At 38.8% G+C, this 21058-nt stretch overlaps 1 protein-coding gene across 1 annotated transcript in view; it reads left to right on the top strand.

Annotated features, from left to right (window-relative positions):
• Positions 1 to 10374, top strand: part of SNX3 (sorting nexin 3) — a 38507-nt gene extending 28133 nt beyond the window's left edge. Inside the window, exons 2-4 of the mRNA XM_003404307.4 lie at positions 428 to 523; positions 7900 to 8024; positions 9615 to 10374. Of these exons, the coding sequence (XP_003404355.1) occupies positions 428 to 523; positions 7900 to 8024; positions 9615 to 9720 (327 nt within the window). The 3' untranslated portion in view covers positions 9721 to 10374. The remainder of the gene's footprint in view (positions 1 to 427; positions 524 to 7899; positions 8025 to 9614) is intronic.
• Positions 10375 to 21058: the final 10684 nt, after the last annotated feature.

The following is a 21058-nucleotide window of genomic DNA, read 5'->3' as shown; positions in this document are numbered from 1 at the left end:
GACAGCAGTGGATTTGTTTTGGATAAGGTCTCTTTCCACCATGAGCATTGCATCCTAAGGTGCTATCTAAATGGCTGGCAGTTAGAGATAGCACTTTCTCATTCCTGCTCAGTTGGTATTTTACAACACATTGAAATAATAGAAGAATGATCTATATTTATGTAGGTAACCTAACACAGAATGGTTTCTTTCCCCAGAGCACATGTGCAGTATGCATTTTAAAAGTTGTACTCTAATATACTTTTTAACAATTAGCAAAGTTTTGTTTTGTTAGAGATATAAAATGCCATCTTAATAATTTTATTATTATCTAAATGTAACTGGGCTTGCTGTATTAGCAATTTGATTAACCTAGGTTTCTCTTTCTTTGAAGTCCCCTTTAACTTCATAGTGCTTCACTTTAGGAGTAACCTTTTAATTGTTTCAGACAAATCTTCCTATTTTCAAGCTGAAGGAATCTACTGTTAGAAGAAGATACAGTGACTTTGAATGGCTGCGAAGTGAATTAGAAAGAGAGAGCAAGGTAAGAATTATTTTTAATGCTACCTGAAAGCAAAACATTATGAGTTTCAACGTTTAAAAAAATTTGCAGGAAAATTATCCAGAATAAAATGGGTAAAAGCAAATAGGATTTCTTTTTTCAAATAGCTCAGTTTCATGTTATTTCAAGGGAGGTAGAGAAGGAGTCTTTAATATTTCCTTGAAAATCTCTTCTTTCTCTTGTCTACTTAAGTGGCCCAGTTGAGGTCTTTGTTGACTCTCACTTGGATTGTAACACCTACTTCTTAGAACTTTCTTGGTATTACTTCCTTCATTTTCCCCATCTTCCTGTTCCACATCCCCCACACACACCGTTTGCCAAGTTTCTCTTCCTCACTACATCTCATGGCAGTGTATTTCCAGTTTTTTTTTACTGAGTCATAAATACATTTTTTAGCACACACATACATATAACAAATAAAAATTCTATGAAATAATACTTAGCCTTACTCTGTGTAATACATGCTGATATTCTCTTCGGGTTAGTTTTTTAAAATGATGGCCATAATATACTAGTGGGTTTGCTACCTGCAATTTGGAAACCCTGGTGGTGTAGTGGTTAAGAGCTAAGGCTGCTAACCAAAAGGTCTGCAGTTCGAATCCACCAGGCGCTCCTTGGAAACCCTATGGGGCAGTTCTGCTCTGTCATATAGGGTTACTTTGAGTCAAAATCTACTTGATGGCAATGGATTTTTTTTTTTTTTAATACCTTGATAAAGATTATCTTCTATCAGAAGAAAATTTGGTGTCTTTGTCTACAAAATAAATTTGAGGGAGAAAGGTCTCACTCTCATGTTCCTCATTCCAGCCCTATGTCAGAATGACACTGAAGGCATGGAGTCACGGAAGCACATGGTATGCTTAGAATGGTGAGAAGTTATTTATGACTAGAGTGTGGTAGGAAAGACATGGGTATGGTAGGAGCCATGCAGTAGGTTAAGGCTGTGTTGTGCTTGTTTCTAAAGCTTCGTAAGCTAGAACTAGAAGCAAGACTTCTTAAACCAGGTGAATGTGGCTGGATATGAGAGCAACATATACAAATCATAGCATTCTACCAAAAACGTCAAGGAAAAACTAAGTTACTCAAAATAATATCAAAGCATAAAATATGTGTTAGTAAAACTAACAATATAAGACTCGTGTAAAAAAAATTGTAATACTTCACTAAGTGATATAAAAGTAGACCTTAATAAATGGAAATACTACATTCCCAGTTTACAATATTTACTATTTTAAATATTAATTTATCCTACAAACATTTGAGTGTTGTAGGGGTTTAGAACAAAATAAAGTCCCTGCTTTTGTGGTGTGCACTTTCTACTGGATAAATCAGGGTGGTGGTGAAGGGAAGAGAAGACAGAAAAAAAAATGTTAAAATACATAGTATGTCGGAAGGGTAATAAGCTTTAAAAAGCAAAATTAAAGTAAGAGAAATAAAGAGTACCAGGAGAGTTACTCTTTTATATTGCATGGTCCAAGGGAGGCCTTACTTACAAATGACATTTTAGCACAGACCTGAAGGAACTAAGGTATTATCTCCTAACTTATTCATAAAATACTAATAGAAACCTTAAAGGGGTTCTTTATAAACTTATAGATTTGTATGTGAGCTTTAGAATCAGAGAAGTCTCAAAAATAGCCAAAAAATTATTTTGAATAAATACTGAGCTAGGAGACATTAGAACATGTCTTAGGAGTAATTAAAATAGTGTGGTATTGGTTGTTGTTATTGCTGTTAGGTGCTGTCAAGTTGATTCCAACTCATAGCAACACTGTAGAACAGAGCTGCCCAGTAGGGTTTCCAAGGAGCAGCTGGTGGATTTGAACTGCTTACCTTTTGGTTAGCAGCCATAACTCTTAACCACTGTGCCACCAGGGCTCCAATGTGGTATTGCTTTAAAAAACAAAACCATACCCAGTGCCTTCGAATCAATTCCGACTCATAGTGACCCTACAGGACAGAGTAGAACTGCCCCATACAGTTTCCAAGGAGCGCCTGGCGGATTCGAACTGCCAGCCCTTTGGTTAGCAGCCGTAGCACTTAACCACCACGCCACCAGGGTTTCCACTACGCCACCAGGGTTTTGGTTTAGGGATGGGCAAATAGATTAGTAGAATGTAGAAACTGACTCATGTTTATAGGGATTTTAGTTTATAACAAAAATAACATTGTTGATCAGTGGGAAAAGGAATGTATATTCAGTAAATGGGATTGAAACATTTAGATATCTATTTGGTAGTAAGATTTACAGCTCACTATATACAAATTGGAGCCCTGGTGGCACAGTGGTTAAGAGTTACTGCTGCTAACCAAAAGGTCAACGGTTCCAATCCACCAGCTGCTCCTTGGAAACCATATGGGGCAGTGCTACTCTGTCCTACAGGGTCGCTATACATCAGCAGCGGCTCGATGACAACAGGTTTTTTGGTATATACAAATTGGAGCCCTGGTGGTGCAGTGGTTAAGAGCTCAGGCCGCTAACCAAAAGGTCGAATCCACCTCCCACTCCTTGGAAACCCTGTGGGGTAGCACTGCTCTGTCCTATAGGGTCACTATGAGTCAGAATTGATGGCAATGAGTTTGGGTTTTTTTGTTGTTGTTTATATACAAATTATGTGTGGTTTGAAGATGTAAATGTACAAAGTTAGTTCGGAAAGTTTTGAGTAAAAAAGAAGATTTTTTATGATCATGGGAAAGAAGGTCCTTGATAGGCTTTGGGCTTTGCCTAACATAGACCTGGCACATTGGGGTGTTTTGCTGAATGTATACTTTACGTTTTTTTCCCAAGAACAGCTTTTTTGATATATAATTCACTTACCATATAATTTACCCATTTAAAGCATACAATTCAATGGTGTTTAGTATATTCACAGAGTTGTGCAACTATCACTACAGTCAATTCTAGAACACTTTTATCACCCTAAGAAGAAATCCCATACCCATTAGTAGTCACTACCCATTCCCCTCCAATACCTCCCCCCACCAGCACATACAATCATTAATCTACTTTCTGTCTCAGTGGATTTGCCTAGTCTGGACATTTCCTATAAATGGAAGCATGAAACATGTGGTCTTTTGTGTCCCTCCTAGACCACCGCACCTGACCCTCACTAGGATTCTGGCTGTCTAGCTCACCAGGCTACAAAAAGTGTTCTTGCAAAGCTCACCAGCAACCTCTGAAACCAATTGCTGTGAAGTCGATTCTGACCCATGGCAACCCCATGTGTGTCAGAGTAGAACTGTGCCCCATAGGGTTTTCAGTGGCTGATTTTTCAGAAATAGATTGAAGGCCTTTCTTCCAAGGTGTCTTTGGGTACACTTGACCCACCAGTCTTTCAATTAGCAGTGGCTCACATTAACCATTTGCACCACCAAGGGACTCAAGTAAATAGCCACATGTCTGTCAGTTTGTCAGGGGGCTTGCCTGTTGCTGTGATGCTGGAAGCTATGCCACCGGTATTCAGATACCAGCAGGGTCGACCACGGAGGACAGGTTTCAGCTGAGCTTCCAGACTAAGACAGATTGGGAAGAAGGACCCGGCAGTCTACTTCCGAAAAGCATTAGCCAGTGAAAACCTTATGAATAGCAGCGGAACATCGTCTGATATAGTGCTGGAAGATGAGCCCCCCAGGTTGGAAGGCACTCAAAAGGTGACTGGGGAAGAGCTGTCTCCTCAAAGTAGAGTCAACCTTAGTGACATGGGTGGAGTAAAGCTTTCAGGACCTTCATTTGCTGATGTGGCACGACTCAAAATAAGAAGAAACAGCTGCAAACAGCCATTAATAATAGGAACCTGGAATGTACGAAGTATGAACCTACGAAAATTGGAAATCATCAAAAATGAAATGGAATGCATAAACATCAATATCCTAGGCGGCATTAGTGAGCTGAAATGGACTGGTATTGGCCATTTTGAATCAGATAATCATATAGTCTACTATGCTGGGAGTGACAACTCGAAGAGGAATGGTGTTGCATTCGTTGTCAAAAAGAAAGTTTCAAGATCTATCCTGAAGTACAATGCTGTCAGTGATAGGATAATATCCATACGCCTACAAGGAAGACCAGTTAATACGACTATTATTCAAATTTATGCACCAACCACTGGGGCCAAAGATGAAGAAATAGATGATTTTTCTCAGCTGCTACAGTCTGAAATTGATCGGACGTACAATCAAGATGCATTGATAATTACTGGCGATTGGAATGCGAAAGTTGGAAATGAAGAAGGATCAGTAGTTGGAAAATATGGCCTTGATGATAGAAACAATGCTGGAGATCGAATGATTGAATTTTGCAAGACCAATGACTTCATTGCAGATACCTTCTTTCACCAACATAAATGGCGACTATACACTTGGACCTCGCCAGATGGAACACACAGAAATCAAATTGACTACATCTGTGGAAAGAGACGATGGAAAAGCTCAATATCATCAGTCAGAACAAGGCCAGGGGCCGACTGTGGAACAGACCATCAATTGCTCATATGCAAGTTCAAGCTGAAACTGAAGAAAATCAGAGCAAGTCCACAAGAGCCAAAATCTGACCTTGAGTATATCCCACCTGAATTAGAAACCATCTCAAGAATAGATTTGACGCATTGAACACTAGTGACCAAAGACCACACGAGTTGTGGAATGACATCAAGGACATCATACGTGAAGAAAGCAAGAGGTCACTGAAAAGACAGGAAAGAAAGAAAAGACCAAGATGGATGTCAGAGGAGACTCTGAAACTTGCTCTTGAGCATCGAGCAGCTAAAGCAAAAGGAAGAATTGATGAAGTAAAAGAACTGAACAGAAGATTTCAAAGGGCCTCTCGAGAAGACAAAGTAAAGTATTATAATGACATGTGCAAAGAGCTGGAGATGGAAAACCAAAAGGGAAGAACATGCTCGGCATTTCTCAAGCTGAAAGAACTGAAGAAAAAATTCAAGCCTCGAGTTACAATAGTGAAGGGTTCCATGGGGAAAATGTTAAACGACACAGGAAGCATCAAAAGAAGATGGAAGGAATTCACAGAGTCATACCAAAAAGAATTAGTCGATGTTCAACCATTTCAAGAGGTGGCATATGATCAGGAACCGATGGTACTGAAGGAAGAAGTCCAGGCTGTTCTGAAGGCATTGGCGAAAAACAAGGCTCCAGGAATTGATGGAATATCAATTGAGATGTTTCAACAAACAGATGCAGCACTGGAGGTGCTCATTCATCTATGCCAAGAAATATGGACGACAGCTTCCTGGACAACTGACAAGAAGAGATCCATATTTATGCCTATTCCCAAGAAAGGTGATCCAACCGAATGTGGAAATTATAGAGCAATATCATTACTATCACACGCAAGCAAAATTTTGCTGAAGATCATTCAAAAATGGCTATAGCAGTATATCAACAGGAAACTGCCAGAAATTCGGGCTGGTTTCAGAAGAGGACATGGAACCGGGGATATCATTGCTGATGTCAAATGGATCCTGGCTGAAAGCAGAGAATACCAGAAGGATGTTTACCTGTGTTTTATTGACTATGCAAAGGCATTCGTCTGTGTGGATCATAACAAACTATGGATAACACTGTGAAGAATGGGAATTCCAGAACACTTAATTTTGCTCATGAGGAGCCTTTACATAGATAAAGAGGCAGTTGTTTGGACAGGACAAGGGGATACTAATTGGTTTAAAGTCAGGAAAGGTGTGCGTCAGGGTTGTATTCTTTCACCATACCTATTTAATCTGTATGCTGAACAAATAATCCGAGAAGCTGGACTATATGAAGAAGAATGGGGCATCAGGATTGGAGGAAGACTCATTAACAACCTGCATTATGCAGATGACACAACCTTGCTTGCTGAAAGTGAAGAGGACTTGAAGCACTTACTAATGAAGATCAGAGACCACAACCTTCAGTATGGATTACACCTCAACATAAAGAAAACAAAAATCCTCACAACTGGACCAGTGAGCAACATCATGATAAACGGAGAAAAGATTGAAGTTGTCAAGGATTTCATTTTACTTGGATCCACAATCAACAGCCATGGAAGCAGCAGTCCAGAAATCAAAACACGCATTGCATTGGGCAAATCTGCTGCAAAGGACTTCTTCAAAATGTTGAAGAGCAAAGATGTCACCCTGAAGACTAAGGTGTGCCTGACCCAGGCCATGGTATTTTCAGTCACATAATATGCATGTGAAAGCTGGACAATGAATAAAGAAGACTGAAGAAGAGTTGATGCCTTTGAATTGTGGTGTTGGTGAAGAATATTGAATAGACCATGGACTGCCAAAAGAACAAACTAATCTGTCTTGGAAGAAGTGCGGCCAGAATGCTCCTTAGAGGCAAGGATGGCGAGACTGTGTCTTACATATTTTGGACATGTTGTCAGGAGGGATCAGTCCCTGGAGAAGGACATCATGCTTGGCAGAGTACAGGGTCAGCGGAAAAGAGGAAGACCCTCATCGAGGTGAATTGACACAGTGGCTGCAACAGTGAGCTCAAGCATAACAACGATTGCAAGGATGGTGCAGGACTGGGCAGTGTTTCGTTCTGTTGTGCGTAGGGTCGCTATGAGTCAGAACCAACTCAACGGCACCTAACAACAACAAATTTAATTGAAACAAATACGTGAGCTCCAGCTAATTCCCAGAAGGGAGAGATCAGAATGAGTTGACCCTGGAAATTGTTAGGCTTTGAAGGGGAAGATTTGGGATGTTCCTATAGTAGGAGAAGGAAGAAATGACAAGTCTTTGGGAACAGATAGGATTTGGGAGAAAGCTGACATGTTGTCTAGCCTAGGAAATGAAAGTGGCAGTGTATAGGGTTGTTTATTTTGTCATCGCCTCAAATACAATGAGTAAAGACCTATATGCACATGGTGAGAGGTTGAGGAAATTGACTACAGAATTCTTATATATCCATGCCAGACAGAACATTATTAGTATTTTATCTATTCTTCATTTAATTGAGAATCGATTTTCATCTCTGCAGTGCCTATTGCAGTAAGGCATTGTCTTCCTCAAGTGGCATCAAAGGTGCCTGAGGGGCATAGTAGCCTTTTTTCAGTATTGCTTGAATGTTCTCTTTGTATACTTGTGCTTGGTAAGGCCAGGAACAACTATGATTAAGCTTTTGGCCCTGCCCTTAACAGACAGTTCTGCATTTGATTATCTTGCCTCCAAAATGTCTTTATTTCAGTGTGTTTTTTACTGATTATTTTTTTAATTTAAACTAGCTTGAGAGTAGTATGCCTCTTACAGTGAGGATATACTTTGACTTCATGTTGTGTTTTGTAAGTTTTCATAATCCAGTTAATAAGTCACCATGATCAGAATTTTGTTTCCTCGTGTATTTTTTAGGTTGTAGTTCCCCCGCTCCCTGGAAAAGCATTTTTGCGTCAACTTCCTTTTAGAGGAGATGATGGAATATTTGATGACAGTTTTATTGAGGAAAGAAAGCAAGGGCTGGAGCAGTTTATAAACAAGTAAGTACTTCTATCCCTCAAGGTGTAAGAACGAACGGTTTTCTGAGACTACTTCATAGATTCAAATTTAGGTGACTACCTAAATTTTTTTTTTTTTTTTTTAAATATAAACTACTAGTTGTTTTTCCTTTTGGTTATTTCCTAACTAATTTTTTATATAATTTAAACTAAGTAAAAGTATCTCACAAGTTGAATATCAGGTGATAAATATTAACACACTTGCGTGATTGAAATGAGTATCTTTGTGTTGACCTAGGTTTTGTATCTGTTTTTCTTGGTTAATTTATGCAAATTACATTTAAAATTATAGTATTTAAAGAATACAGTTTTACTTATGATTCTTTCTGATTTAAGGTATGTACTGGCATGAACAGTAAAACTTTCAATACACTTGCATCATTTTGTGTGATTGCAGATGGAGGTATTATCCCCATGTCTTGTGTAAAGGTGCACGTTTTAAATTTCCATGGCAAAATGTATTCTTTTGAAAATAAAAGAAGACTTAGGATTGCTTGTCTTTTACTTTAGAAAATTTCTACCTGTCAATTTTATTCCTGTTTGAAACATAGTTATTTTGTAAAAGCAATGTAATATGGAGAATTATGCCAGGAAGGGGTTCACTATGGTTGTGCATTGGCCTTAAGTTTGACCCGACCAAGTCAGGTCAAGTCCTAGGGAACATACTTCTGTGAACTTACTTAGTAGCAGCACCTGAAATTTTATCCAGTGCTTTGAAGATCTGCAAGTGACAAATGGAAGAAAGGAAAGGGCTACGCAAAGTCACCTTTAACTCTTGCGTATCTACTAGAGCATACAGCCTGCCTTTGCCTTTTTATGCACATACTTTCCTTCAGGAGGAGGCAGTGCTATATTGTTAGGTGCTGTCGAGTTGATTTCGACTCATAGCAACCCCACATGTCAGAGTAGAACTGCCCCATGGGATTTTCTAGGCTATAATATCTATGGGAGTGATTGCCAGGTCTTTCTCCCTCGAAGCTACTCTCTTGGTTCAAACTGCCATCCTTTTGGTTAGCAGCTGAGTGCTTAATTGTTGTACCACCAGGACTCCTAATGCTACATTAAAAAATGAAGTTGTCCAGTCTGGCCTTATGTTTAGCCTGTAATAGAAACTTTGAAAAGCAGGCAAAAAACCAAATAAAAAAGAGGACATCTGTGCCTGTTTCTCTAGTATTTTGGGCTTTTTTTGAACTTTATTGTGTATCTTTAACCCCAATCCTGTATACTTTCTTCTTTAAAATAAATTCTTAGCATCAATGACATGTTTCATTTTTAAAAATAAAATTCATTTAGGTTTCTTACAAATATACCAACTGATAGGTAAAGAAGCTAATTGGGTACACGTACCAGAAGCAGTATAAAGCCAGTCTGGGGTTGAATATTTTCTCAAGTACTGTCAGGAACCAAAAGAAGGGAAATGTACCATTAATTGGTAAAGCATATCTTCAGGCAGTCCAGAATAAGACTTATTATAAATAAATTATACATGCTTCCTAACTTTAAAATATGTGTGTTGACATCCCACTGCCACTTTTGTAAAATTTTGGACTAAATTTGTATTTTTACTCCTAGGGTCGCTGGTCATCCTCTGGCACAGAATGAACGTTGTCTTCACATGTTTTTACAGGATGAAATAATAGATAAAAGCTATACTCCATCCAAAATAAGACATGCCTAAAATTTGGCGAGGAGGCAAAAAAAAAAAAACAACTTTCCGTGACTATTATTCGTATGCACCAGTGAAGAAGTTACTAACTTTTAGCATGCTGCACAGGAACTGGTATGACATGCCTTCAGTATACTAACACTCATTATGATGCTCAAAGTTGTTTGTTTTGGCAGTTGACAAGAAGTTAATTTGCTTTAGCGAAAATCCCTCATTCCAGCCTTTCTATAAATAGCTCTTCCCTGCTGTTTTAATGTGGTGCACACCACTTTATAGCCTCACAAACCAGTTACTCCAGTATAATCTGCAGTGTCCTAACTAAAGTTACTGCCTTGGTCTTACTTGCAGAGATTTTGTGTCATGTTTGCTTCTTGAATCTGATTAACTAGAATATTTCTGTTATGCCCTTTTTAATATGTGATGTCACTTGTCCTAATTTATGTGTAGGAGCACTACACCACTGGTCTCCAATACCACACATGTAAGACACACAGCTGTGTGCAGAAAGTATCTCCGTCAGGCTCATAAAACCCTTCACATGGAAAATTAATGAGGGACATCTTTATATTCTGTATAAAAACAAAATCAAATTTATATACTAAAAATCATTTGTCTAAAATTTTAAGTTGTTTTCAAATAAAAATAAAAATGCATTTCTGACATGCACTTATTGGGTCGCCTCCGGCTCTTCTTTTTCCCTTTAAGGCTTTACTGCTTAACTCACTTGCTGAGAGGGATTATTTACTAATTATATACTTCTCATTCCTGTAACTCCATTCCTTTTTAAACACGGTGATATCAAATATACTACCGCCCTTTGAATGGGGTATTTTCTTTTAAACAACAAAACAGTGATGTACTAAAAAAAGCATTCCTTAAGGCTTATTGAGTCATTTATGAAGCACTTTGTGTGTTTGAAAAATGCTTTATAATCTTAAGTCATTCTTCAAAAGGCCTTTTAAGATAAATCAATACTATGCCTCCTGTTTTTCAGAAGAATTTTTTTTTCCTAGTCTTTCCAAGTGATTTGTTTAAATAAACTTATCAAGGCTATAATAACCCTTTTCTTAGCAGATTGATGCTTTCTCTTTAATTTGGCTTGACATAGGGGTACACTTTAGCCTCTACAAGGAAGAAGGGCACAGTATTCTAGCCTGACTAGTATAAACTGTGTTGGTGGTGGTGATATTAGATGCCGTTGAGTTGATTTGAACTCATAGTAGCCCCAGTTTACAGAGTAGAACTGCCCCATAGGGTTTTCTTGGCTGTAATCTTTAGGGGAACAGATCGATAGATCTTTCTCCCATGGAACCAATGGGTGGGTTAAACTGCCCACCTTTCAGTTAGCAGCTGACCACTTAATTGTTAGTGCCAAGACTCCTTGCTGCCTAACTTGTGTTGTGCCAAATCACTGCAGAGTGTGGTCTCTAGTTTGAATCTGCACAACTTCACATAGTATTGGGATCCATAGTGACCTAGAGTTAAACTCCAAAGTAAGGAAAGTCTGTCTGTCCACTCCAGAGGCTCTTTTCAGCCAGATCAGGCCACCTGAGAGGAAATAAGCTTAGATCTTGGCCAAACTAGGGTATCTCCTAAAAAATATAAAATATATATATATATATATTTTTTTATATAAAAAAAAAATCTCCGAAGCAGATTGGAAATCATAAGAAGAGCTGTCTTTAAGATCTTTTCTGTTCAAACAGTATTTCATCATTCCATAATGCTGAATATTTCAGTAACTATAAATTGAGAAGGTACAAAAGTAAGCGGCATGTGAATTTTACTTCAGTGAGCTAGATAAGTAAAATAAAAAACTGTCAGTTTCTTTATATGCAGAATGGAGTGGTGGTAGCTCTGCAAAACTGAGTAATCCCTCTAATGGTTCTCAGCCGGAAGTGATTTTCCGTCACCAATGTCTGGAGACACTTGTGGTTTTCACAGCTGGGGAATGCCACTGGAATCTAGTGGGTAGAAGTCGGAAATGCTGCTAAACATCCTATAATACACAGGATAGCCTCTCCACAACAAAAAATGTCAATAGTGCTGATGTTGAGAAACTCAGTTCTAATGGTAAACAACATTTTTGGTCCACAAAAAGACTCACAAATTATAAATTAGCTGAGATGACACTTGTTTATCATTCATTAAAAATTTTAAGTGAATATTATCATGTCAAGCTTTACTCTTAAATTACCTTCCTCCAAATCTTTTCCTTTAATGTATTTGCATGTTGATCCATTTCAAATTGAGCCATATGGCTCAAACAGCTGCTGGCATGTTCCATCTGGAAGAGTTACTAGCTATTTTGATCATTTAGGTTTCACTTTTCAATTCTTCCCATCCAATTGGCAGCCGATACCTCTGACGTTTCAGTGGTACTTGAGGTTTTTTTACTTTCATTTATTTTTAATAGGTAATTCATGAGGTTCAACAATCCAAACAAAAGGTACATGTCAAAGTCTTACAGTTGCATGCCCCTCTACCGTGTTTTCTCTACTAAATTTTATTCATTTTTTATTATCCTTCCGGTGTGTGTTTATACAAATGGAAGCAAACGTGAATCATTTTTGTTTCCATTCTCACACAAAACGTATTCTATACACTGCTTTGCACCTTGCTTTTTTCCCCCTTTTCCATATCAGTACTTGGAAGTCTTCATTTGTGTTGCATTCCATTATGTGGCTCTACCGTTGTTTTTTATTTGTTAATCTCTATACTGTTGTTTAAGGATAAAATTTAGAGTCCGAATAACAAGGTCTACAATGGAGCAAATAAGTTGGTATATAACGCATCCAAGAAAACATACAAATCCCAAGAATTTTAGATGTACAGAATAAATAGGAAGTACTGCTAGAAGTAAACTTACATATATGTTTTTATACTGAGATTAAGTTTGAAATCTATAATGCAGAAAGAGTAGGACGCCAGAGTAGCGGCTGGTTTTGGTGTTAGGAGCATTCTTGATGCGGAGAACAGTATTCCATTTATCTCTGTTCCACCCAAACTGATATAAGCATTCTTCCAGCTTTTTCCTCTTAACTAATTATTATTCTTAGGTAGGTTTGAAATACACATCTTCATGGAGTAACCTGAATTCACCCAAGGGTAAAAAGGTCTTTTAAATTGTTTGTCTTACACATCCTTCAAAATAAAGCTTTTCCCAGTACTTATAATACTCAGAAATTTGTAGATGAATATAAACCAAACTAGGCAAATATAAACCAAGTTAAGCCCATTGTTGTAAAGTTGACTTTGACACATAGCGACCCTATAGAGCAGAGTAGAACTGCCCCATAGGGCTTCCAAGGCGGTAATTATGGAAGCTGACTGCCACATCTTCCTCCCACGGAACGGCTGGTGGGTTCAAACTGTCAACCTTCTGGTTAGCAGCTGAGCACTTAACCGCTGTGCCACCAGGGCTCCTTAGAGATGAATATAGTAAAACCTAAACTTGAACCTAAAATTCTTAACTAAATCCTATATTTTTCCTTTACACCATACTATCATTTCTATTCTTTCCAGTTTCAAAACAAGACCCTAATCATGACTAGACTTACAGTTGAAGCAGGTTAAATGTCACCTATATAGTGATATTCTATGTTGGAAGTGGCCCTGGAGGATTAATAATGTTATTATCCCAAACAGAAACCCAGTACCCCTTAAACAATCACTCCTCACCCCCACTCCCCTCAGCCCCAGGTAACCACTGATAAACTTTTGTCTCTCCGCATTTCCTGTTCCAGATATTTCATGTAAGTGGAATCATACAATATTTGGCCTTTTGAGTCTGACTTATTTCGTTCAGCATAATATTTTCAAGGTTCATCCTTGAAATGTATCAGAACTTCAGTTCTCCTTACGGCTGAATAGTATTGTATGGATATACCACATTTTGTTTATCCATTCATCTGTTGATGGGCACTTTGGTTGTTCCCACCTTTTAGCTATTGTGAATAATGCTGCAGTGAACATTGGTGTACAAATACCTGTTTGAGTCCCTGCTTTCAGTTCTTTTGGGTATATACGTAGGAGTGGAATTGCTGGGCCATATGGCAATTCTGTGTTTAACTTTTTGAGGAAATGACCAACGGTTTTCCATAGTGGCTATACCATTTTACATTCCCCCCAACAGTGGATGAGGGTTCCAATTTCTCCTATATTCTCTTCAACACTTGTTACTTTCTGTTTTTCTGATAATGGTCATCCTATTAGAGCAAAGTGTTATCTCACTGTGGTTTTGATTTGCATTTCCCTAATGATAAATGATGCTGAGCATCTTTTCATGTGCTTGCTGGCCATCCATATATCTTCTTTGGAGAAATGTCTAAGTTGTTTGCCCATTTTTAATTGAGTTGTCTTTTTGTTACATTTTAGGAGTTCTTTTTTGTTGTTACTACGTTTTAGTTCTTTATGTATTCTGGGGCCCTAATGATGTGGTTAAGAGCTTGGCTGCTAACGAAAAGGTTGACAGATTGAATCCAGCAGCCACTCCTTGAACTCCGTGGGGCAGTTCTACTCTGTCCTATAGGGTTGCTATGAGTTGGAATCAACTGGACGGCAATGGGTTTGGTTTGCTTTTTGGTTATATATTCTGGCTGTTAAACCCTTATCAGATACATGGTTGCCAGATATTTTCTCCCACTCTGTAGGTTGCATCTTCACTTTCTTGATAAAACGAACAGAATTTTTTAATTTTGATGAAGTCCATTTTATCTGTTTTTTCTTCTGTTTCTCCTGTTTTTGATGTCCTATCAAAGAATCCATTGTCAAACATTATCATTAGGGAAATGCAAATCAAAACCACAGTGAGATAACACTTTGCTCTAATAGGATGACTATTATCAGAAAATAGGTCCTAAAGCATTACTCCTATGTTTCTTCTAAGAGCTTTATGGTTTTAGTTACTATGTTTAGATCCTTGAGCCATTTTGAGTTAATTTTAGTTTATGGTATGAGGTATGGCTCCAACTTCGTTCTTTTGCGTGTGGAGATCCAGGTGTCCCAGAAACATTTATTGAAGAGACTGTTCTTTCCTCATTGAATGGACTTGGCGCCCTTGTTGAAAATCAGTTGACAATAGATATATTCCGTTCCATTGCTTTGTGTGTCTATTTTTATACATCCACCACATGGTTTTGATTACTGTAGTTTTATAGTACATTTTGTTATTAGTAAGTATAATTCCTACTTTGCTCTTTTTCAAAATTGTTTTGGCTATTTAGAGCCCCTTGCAATTCCATGTGAATTTAAAAAATTAACTTTTCCATTGTAATATATGGCATAAATAGGATACAAACCATAACTAACAATACACAAACACCAGAAGATAAGCTAGATAACTAGGATCTTTTAAAAATTAAACACTTATGCTTGTCAAAAGACTTCAACAAAAGAATAATAAGACAACCTACAGATTAGGGAAAAATTTGGGGCTATGGCATATCTGAGTGGTCTCATCTCTGAAATCTATAGGAAAATCCAACAGCTCTACAACAAAAAGACATAATCCAAGGATATGAACAAATACTTCACTAAAGAGGACATTCGGCGGTTAACAGACACATGAGGAAATGTTCACGATCAGCAGCCATTAGAGCAATGTACATCAAAGTAACAATGACATACCATCTCATCCTGATATTACTGGCACTAATAAAAAGAAACAGAAAATAACAAATGTTGGAGAGGTTGTGGGGAGACTGGAACTCTTGCACTGTTGGTGGGAATGCAAAATGGTACAACCATTTTAGAAAATGATAAGGCACTTCCTTAAAAAGCTACAAATAGAAACGAATCTGAAGGGCATTATGCTGAATAAAATAAGTCAATCACAAAAGGACAAATACTATGCGACCACTATTATTAAAAACTCCAGGTTTCCACACTGAAAGAAACAATCTTTGATGGTTATACAAGGGAGGGGAGGGGTGAAGAGGGAAAAACACTAACTAGATAGTAGATAAGTGGAAACTTTGGTGAAGGGTAAGAATACACAACACCAGGGACGTCAGCACAACTTACCAAGGCGAAGTCATATATGCTTCACAGACAAATCCCAACTCTGCGGGACAAAGTTACTGGGCTGAGGGCTAGGGACCATGGCCTCGGAGGACATCTAGTTCAACTGTCGTAACAGATTATACAGAAAACTTTCCACATCTAACTGGTGAGTAGCATTTGGGGTCTTAAAAGCCTGCAAGTGGCCATCTAAGATACCTCTACTGGTCCCGTTCCAGCTGGAGCAGAGGAGAATGAAGAAAACCAAAGACACAAAGGAAAGATTAGTCCAAAGGACTAATGGACCAAAACTACCACAACATTCACTAGACTGAGCCCAGAACTACTAGATGGTGTCCGGCTACCACCACCAACTGCTCTGACATCCATCACAATAGAGGGTCCTGGACCGAATGGGAGAAAAATGAACAAAATTCAAATTCATAAAAAAACCAGACTTGCTGATCTGACAGAGACTGGAGAAACCCTGAGAGTATGCCCGACACCTTAGTAGTGAAGTCACTCCTGAGGTTTGCTCTTCAACCAAAGATTAGACAGGTCTACAGGGCAAACAATATCACACTTGAGGATCATGCTCCACAGTTCAATCACATATACCAGACTAAATGGGCATGCCAGCCCCAAAAGCAAACACGAGAAGGCAGGAACGGAAAGGAAAACTGAACGAAAAGAACAGGGAACCTGGGGTGGAGAAGGGGAGAGTGTTGACACATCACAGGGTTGGCAACCAATGTCACGGGACAATTTGTGTTTTAATTGATTAATGAGAAATTAATTTGCTCTGTAAACTTTCACCTAAACACAATAAAAAAAAAAAAATTCCATTTCTGCAAAGCAAGCTGTTGGAGTTTTTATAAGGATGGCGTTGAACAGATTTGACCTTACCCAGCTACTTAAGCCATTACCAAATCAGGAAAAATCAGGACTTGATGGATCTTGAGAAATTACTTTTGTAAATCTTGATACAGTAAGTGAAGTTTGCCTTATTCCAATCTTACTAATAAAATAAGACCTCACACCTATGTTCATTGCAGCACTAGCAATAGCAAAAAGTGGAAACAACCTAAGTGCCCATCAACAGATGAATGAATAAGCAAAATGTGGTGCATACATACAACAGAAGACTATGCAACTGTAAAGACCAATGATGAGTACTCGAAATATATAACATGGGTGAATGTGGAGGACATGTTGAGTAAAATAAGTCAGTCACAAAAGGGCAAATATTGCATGATCCTTCTTTTATAAAAAGACAAAAATATGTATATAAACCAGTGTTCATTGATGGTTACCAGGGAGAGGTAGGTGGAAGAGAGGGAATAACTCCTTAGATAGTAGACACTTGTTATTTTTGGTGATGGGAAAGGAAACACTGAATATCGGTGAAGTGCACGCAGCTTAACCAAGGTAAATTATGTCACTAAACTGCACAGACACACAAACAGACGTTTCTGGTAAATGCTAGAAAATATATAATTTTGCAACAACAACCAAAAAATATTTGTGTAGTTGCATGGGTATGTGTGCATGCACATATGTATATAGCTATGTATGTGTGTGCATAAATACATGTAGCCATATGTATATGCATATGTGTGTGTGTGCACGCGTGTGTGCATGTGTGTTCATAGATCTAATAAAGCACATAGGGGCACAGTTACAGATACTTCTTAGAACCAAACACGTGGAATTGGATTTCTGGGTTTGAAGCCTTATGATCATAGTCTCGTGGGACAACTTGGTCATTTGGCATAATATAGTTCACAAAGTTTATGTTGTACATTATACTTTGGGTGAGTAGCCTCTGGGGTCTTAATAGTTTGCAAGCGGTCATCTGAATTACAGCTATCAGTCTCATCTCAGCCAGAGCAAAAGAGAAAGAAGGAAACCAAAGACCCAGGGAGGAAACTAGCCTACAGGACTCACCTACCCTGAGACCAGAAGAACTAGATAGTGCCCACCTACCACTACCAGCTTTTCTGATCAGGGCTACAATAGATGGATTAAAAAGTCCAGACGTATTAGACCAGTTGAGACTAGAGGACTCCCCAAGACTATCGTCTTGTGATTCTCCATAAACCTTGAACTAAAACTACCCCCTGAGGGCAACTTTTAGCTAAAAGTTTCATAAAATAGTATTACCGGTGAGTACTGCACACATTTAAAAAATCACCTATATGAGACCAAATGGTCAACAATTACTCTAAAGCAAAGATGAAAGGGTAAGGGGACAGGGAAACCAGATTACTGGAAGTGAAACATCCAGACGGTAACTAATGAGAATATTAAAACATTGTGAAAAATGTAACCAATGTCTCTGATTGTTAAAGGGAAACCTAACTTACTGTGTAAACTTTCACCAAAAACTCAATAAAATATTGTTTAAAAAATCATAACACCTTGACTTGGAGTCCAAGAAAATTAATTCAAAAGCACAAAAGGGAGTTTAGAGGTTGCTGGGGAACACCTCATCACAGCTGCTTTTTACTGTCAAAGTGAGTGCCATAAAGGGAAGTGACTCAACAAAATCAACCAGCAACACTAAGCCTTTCTGTCCCACCTAAGGGAGGAAAAAAACATAGTCAATATAAAAAAGGGCTTCAAGGAAACAGGTTGGGCTTGATGTGGCCAGAGAATGGAGTAGGGGGCAGAGGGAAAAAGTGTACCAGTGGAAAAACATTTGTGAACTCTAAAACTCTGAGATTTAATCAGCACAGTATTGACCTCTCCCCCTCACTGACCCTTTACCACTACACCAATAGAGCTCCATTGTAATAAGAATGGATTGCAGGTTGCCTATGCTGGGGGTAGGGAGAGGACTGAGGAATGACTATTACTGGGTATGGATTTCTTTCTGGGGCGACAAAAAATGTAAAATTAAATCATAATGATTATTGCACAACTGGGAATAAGCTAATAAACATCAAATTCTACACTTTAAATGGGTGGATTTCATGGTATGTGAATTGTATCACAATAAAGTTCTTTTAAAAAGAGTGGATTATAGGAGGCGTAGCAAACATGGCGTAATAGACAGATGCTTCCAGCGAGCCCTCTTTACAACAAAGACCTGAAAAAAAAGTGAAACGAGTATATTTGTGACAAGCTGGGAGCCCTGAGCATCAAAGGCAAGCTCAGACAATGAACTGAGGGGCAGGGGGAGGAAGAGACTGTTCAGAAGTGGAGAGGAGTTACCAGGCCTGAATCGCGGGGAGGCCTCAGGCACCATTTCTGGAGCAGCAGCGACAGCAGCAGTGGCGGACTGTTACCAGTGTTTGGCCACAGTTTCCTCAGGGAGAAGGAGCCAGCCACACAGCCTACTCACACCTCCAGAACCTGAGGAGAATGGCCTCTCAGAAAAAGCTAAGTACCTGTGTATATTTTACAGCGCCACCCCCCACCCCCAAGCTGGCTTCAGCGCCTGAACCCTTGGGCCTGAGATAGACCCTGGTGAGCACCTAGAGACATCCTTCTGGCCTTGGGGAAGAAAAAAAATTTGCAATTGGGGGGAAAAGATAATTTCCTAGCTCCATTAACCGGGGGAGCTCAGGACAGAAGCAGCTCCTGTCCAGGCATAAACCGTCTGTGGACTTTGAGCACCTTTCCCTTCTGCATGGACCTGTGTGGGCCTATTTCGGGAGAATAGGCCCTTGCTGGCAAACTCCAACCATTTCAGCTGTGCAGTGGAGAGGTGGGTGTTTGATGTTTGACATTGCTTTTCCTATTAAGCAAGGTCCTCACCTACCCACATCAGTGACCTAAGGACTGGTAGCTCCACTCAGGCCACCCAGCCACGTGTGACAGCAGTCCAAAGGTAACTGGTACCTCCCAGTCCTTACGACCAAAAACTTTGGGTGCCCATGGTCTGTCTGCAGAACCCACCCACCAGCATGCTCTAGGGAACAGAGACACGTTTTCCTCAGAGACACTTGAGGGTTGATTCTCAGCCTCTGCCTTGTTCAGAGCATGACTCTCTGCTGTAGTCAGATCCTGGTATATATGCCAATCACCCTTGCCCCTCTAAGACTGTAGGACAGAGCCTGTACCACACACTTGATATCAGCTACCTAGAAACCTAAGCTGAATTCATACAAGAAGGCTGAATGGACTCCTAGACTCATATACCTGATAACAGCTCTAGCCAGCTGGGGACAGGACACCAGAGTGCCAAAGGTGAAAATAATCAAGCTAGCTCACTCAAGCAACCCATAGGGATATACCAAAACAAACCAAAGCAATCAGCTACGACACAGTAGGTAAGCATAAACTAATACAATAACTTATGATGGCTCGCAGGCAACATTCAATATCAAGTCACATAAAGAAACAGAACATGATCACCTCAACAGGCACTCAAAACAAAGAATCCAGGGATCCTCTAGATGAAAGTGCATTCCTGGAATTACCAGATGCAGAATACAAAAGTTTAATATACAGAACCCTTCAAGACATCAGGAAGGAAATGAGGCAATAAGCAGAATAAGCCAAGGAACACACAGATAAAGCAACTGAAGAAATTAGATTATTCAGGAACATAATGAAAAGATTAATAAGGTGGAAAAATCCATAGACAGCAATCAGAAATTCAGAAGATTAACAATAAAATTACGAATTAGACAACTCAATAGAAAGTCAGAGGAGCAGAATTGAGAAAGTAGAAGCTAGAATTTCTGAACTTGAAGATAAATCACTTGGCACTAACTAATATATTTGAAGAAAAATCAGATAAAAGAATTTAAAAAAATGAAGAAACCTTAAGAATCATGTGGGACTCTATCAAGAGAAATAACCTACAAGTGATTGGAGTACCAGAACAGGGAGGGATAACAGAAAATACAGAGAAAATTGTTGAAGATTTGTTGGCAGAAAACTTCCCTGAGATTGTGAAAGATGAGAAGCTATCTATCCAAGATGCTCATCGAACTCAACATAAGGGAGATCTGAAAAGAAAGTCACCAAGACATATTATAATCAAACTTGCCAAAACCAAAGATAAAGAGAGAATTTTAAGAGCAGCGAGGGATAAACAAAAAGTCACCTACAAAGGAGAGCCAATAAGAATAAACTCAGACTACTCGGCAGAAACCATGCAGGCAAGAAGGCAAAGGGATGACATATTTAAAAAATTGAAGGAAAAAATTGCCTGCCAAGAATCATATATCCATCAAAAACTGTCTCTTAAATATGAAGGTGAAATTAAGGCATTTCCAGATAAACACAAGTTGAGAGAATTCGTAAAAACCAAACCAAAACTACAAGAAATACTAAAGGGAGTTCTTTGGTTAGAAAATCAATAATATCAGGTATCAACCCAAGACAAGAACAGTGG

The sequence above is a fragment of the Loxodonta africana genome, chromosome 1 (assembly GCF_030014295.1).
Source record: "Loxodonta africana isolate mLoxAfr1 chromosome 1, mLoxAfr1.hap2, whole genome shotgun sequence".
Lineage (NCBI taxonomy): Eukaryota > Metazoa > Chordata > Mammalia > Proboscidea > Elephantidae > Loxodonta > Loxodonta africana.
The sequence above is the reverse complement of the archived record's forward strand: the minus strand, read 5'-3'. Positions and strand labels throughout refer to the sequence as shown.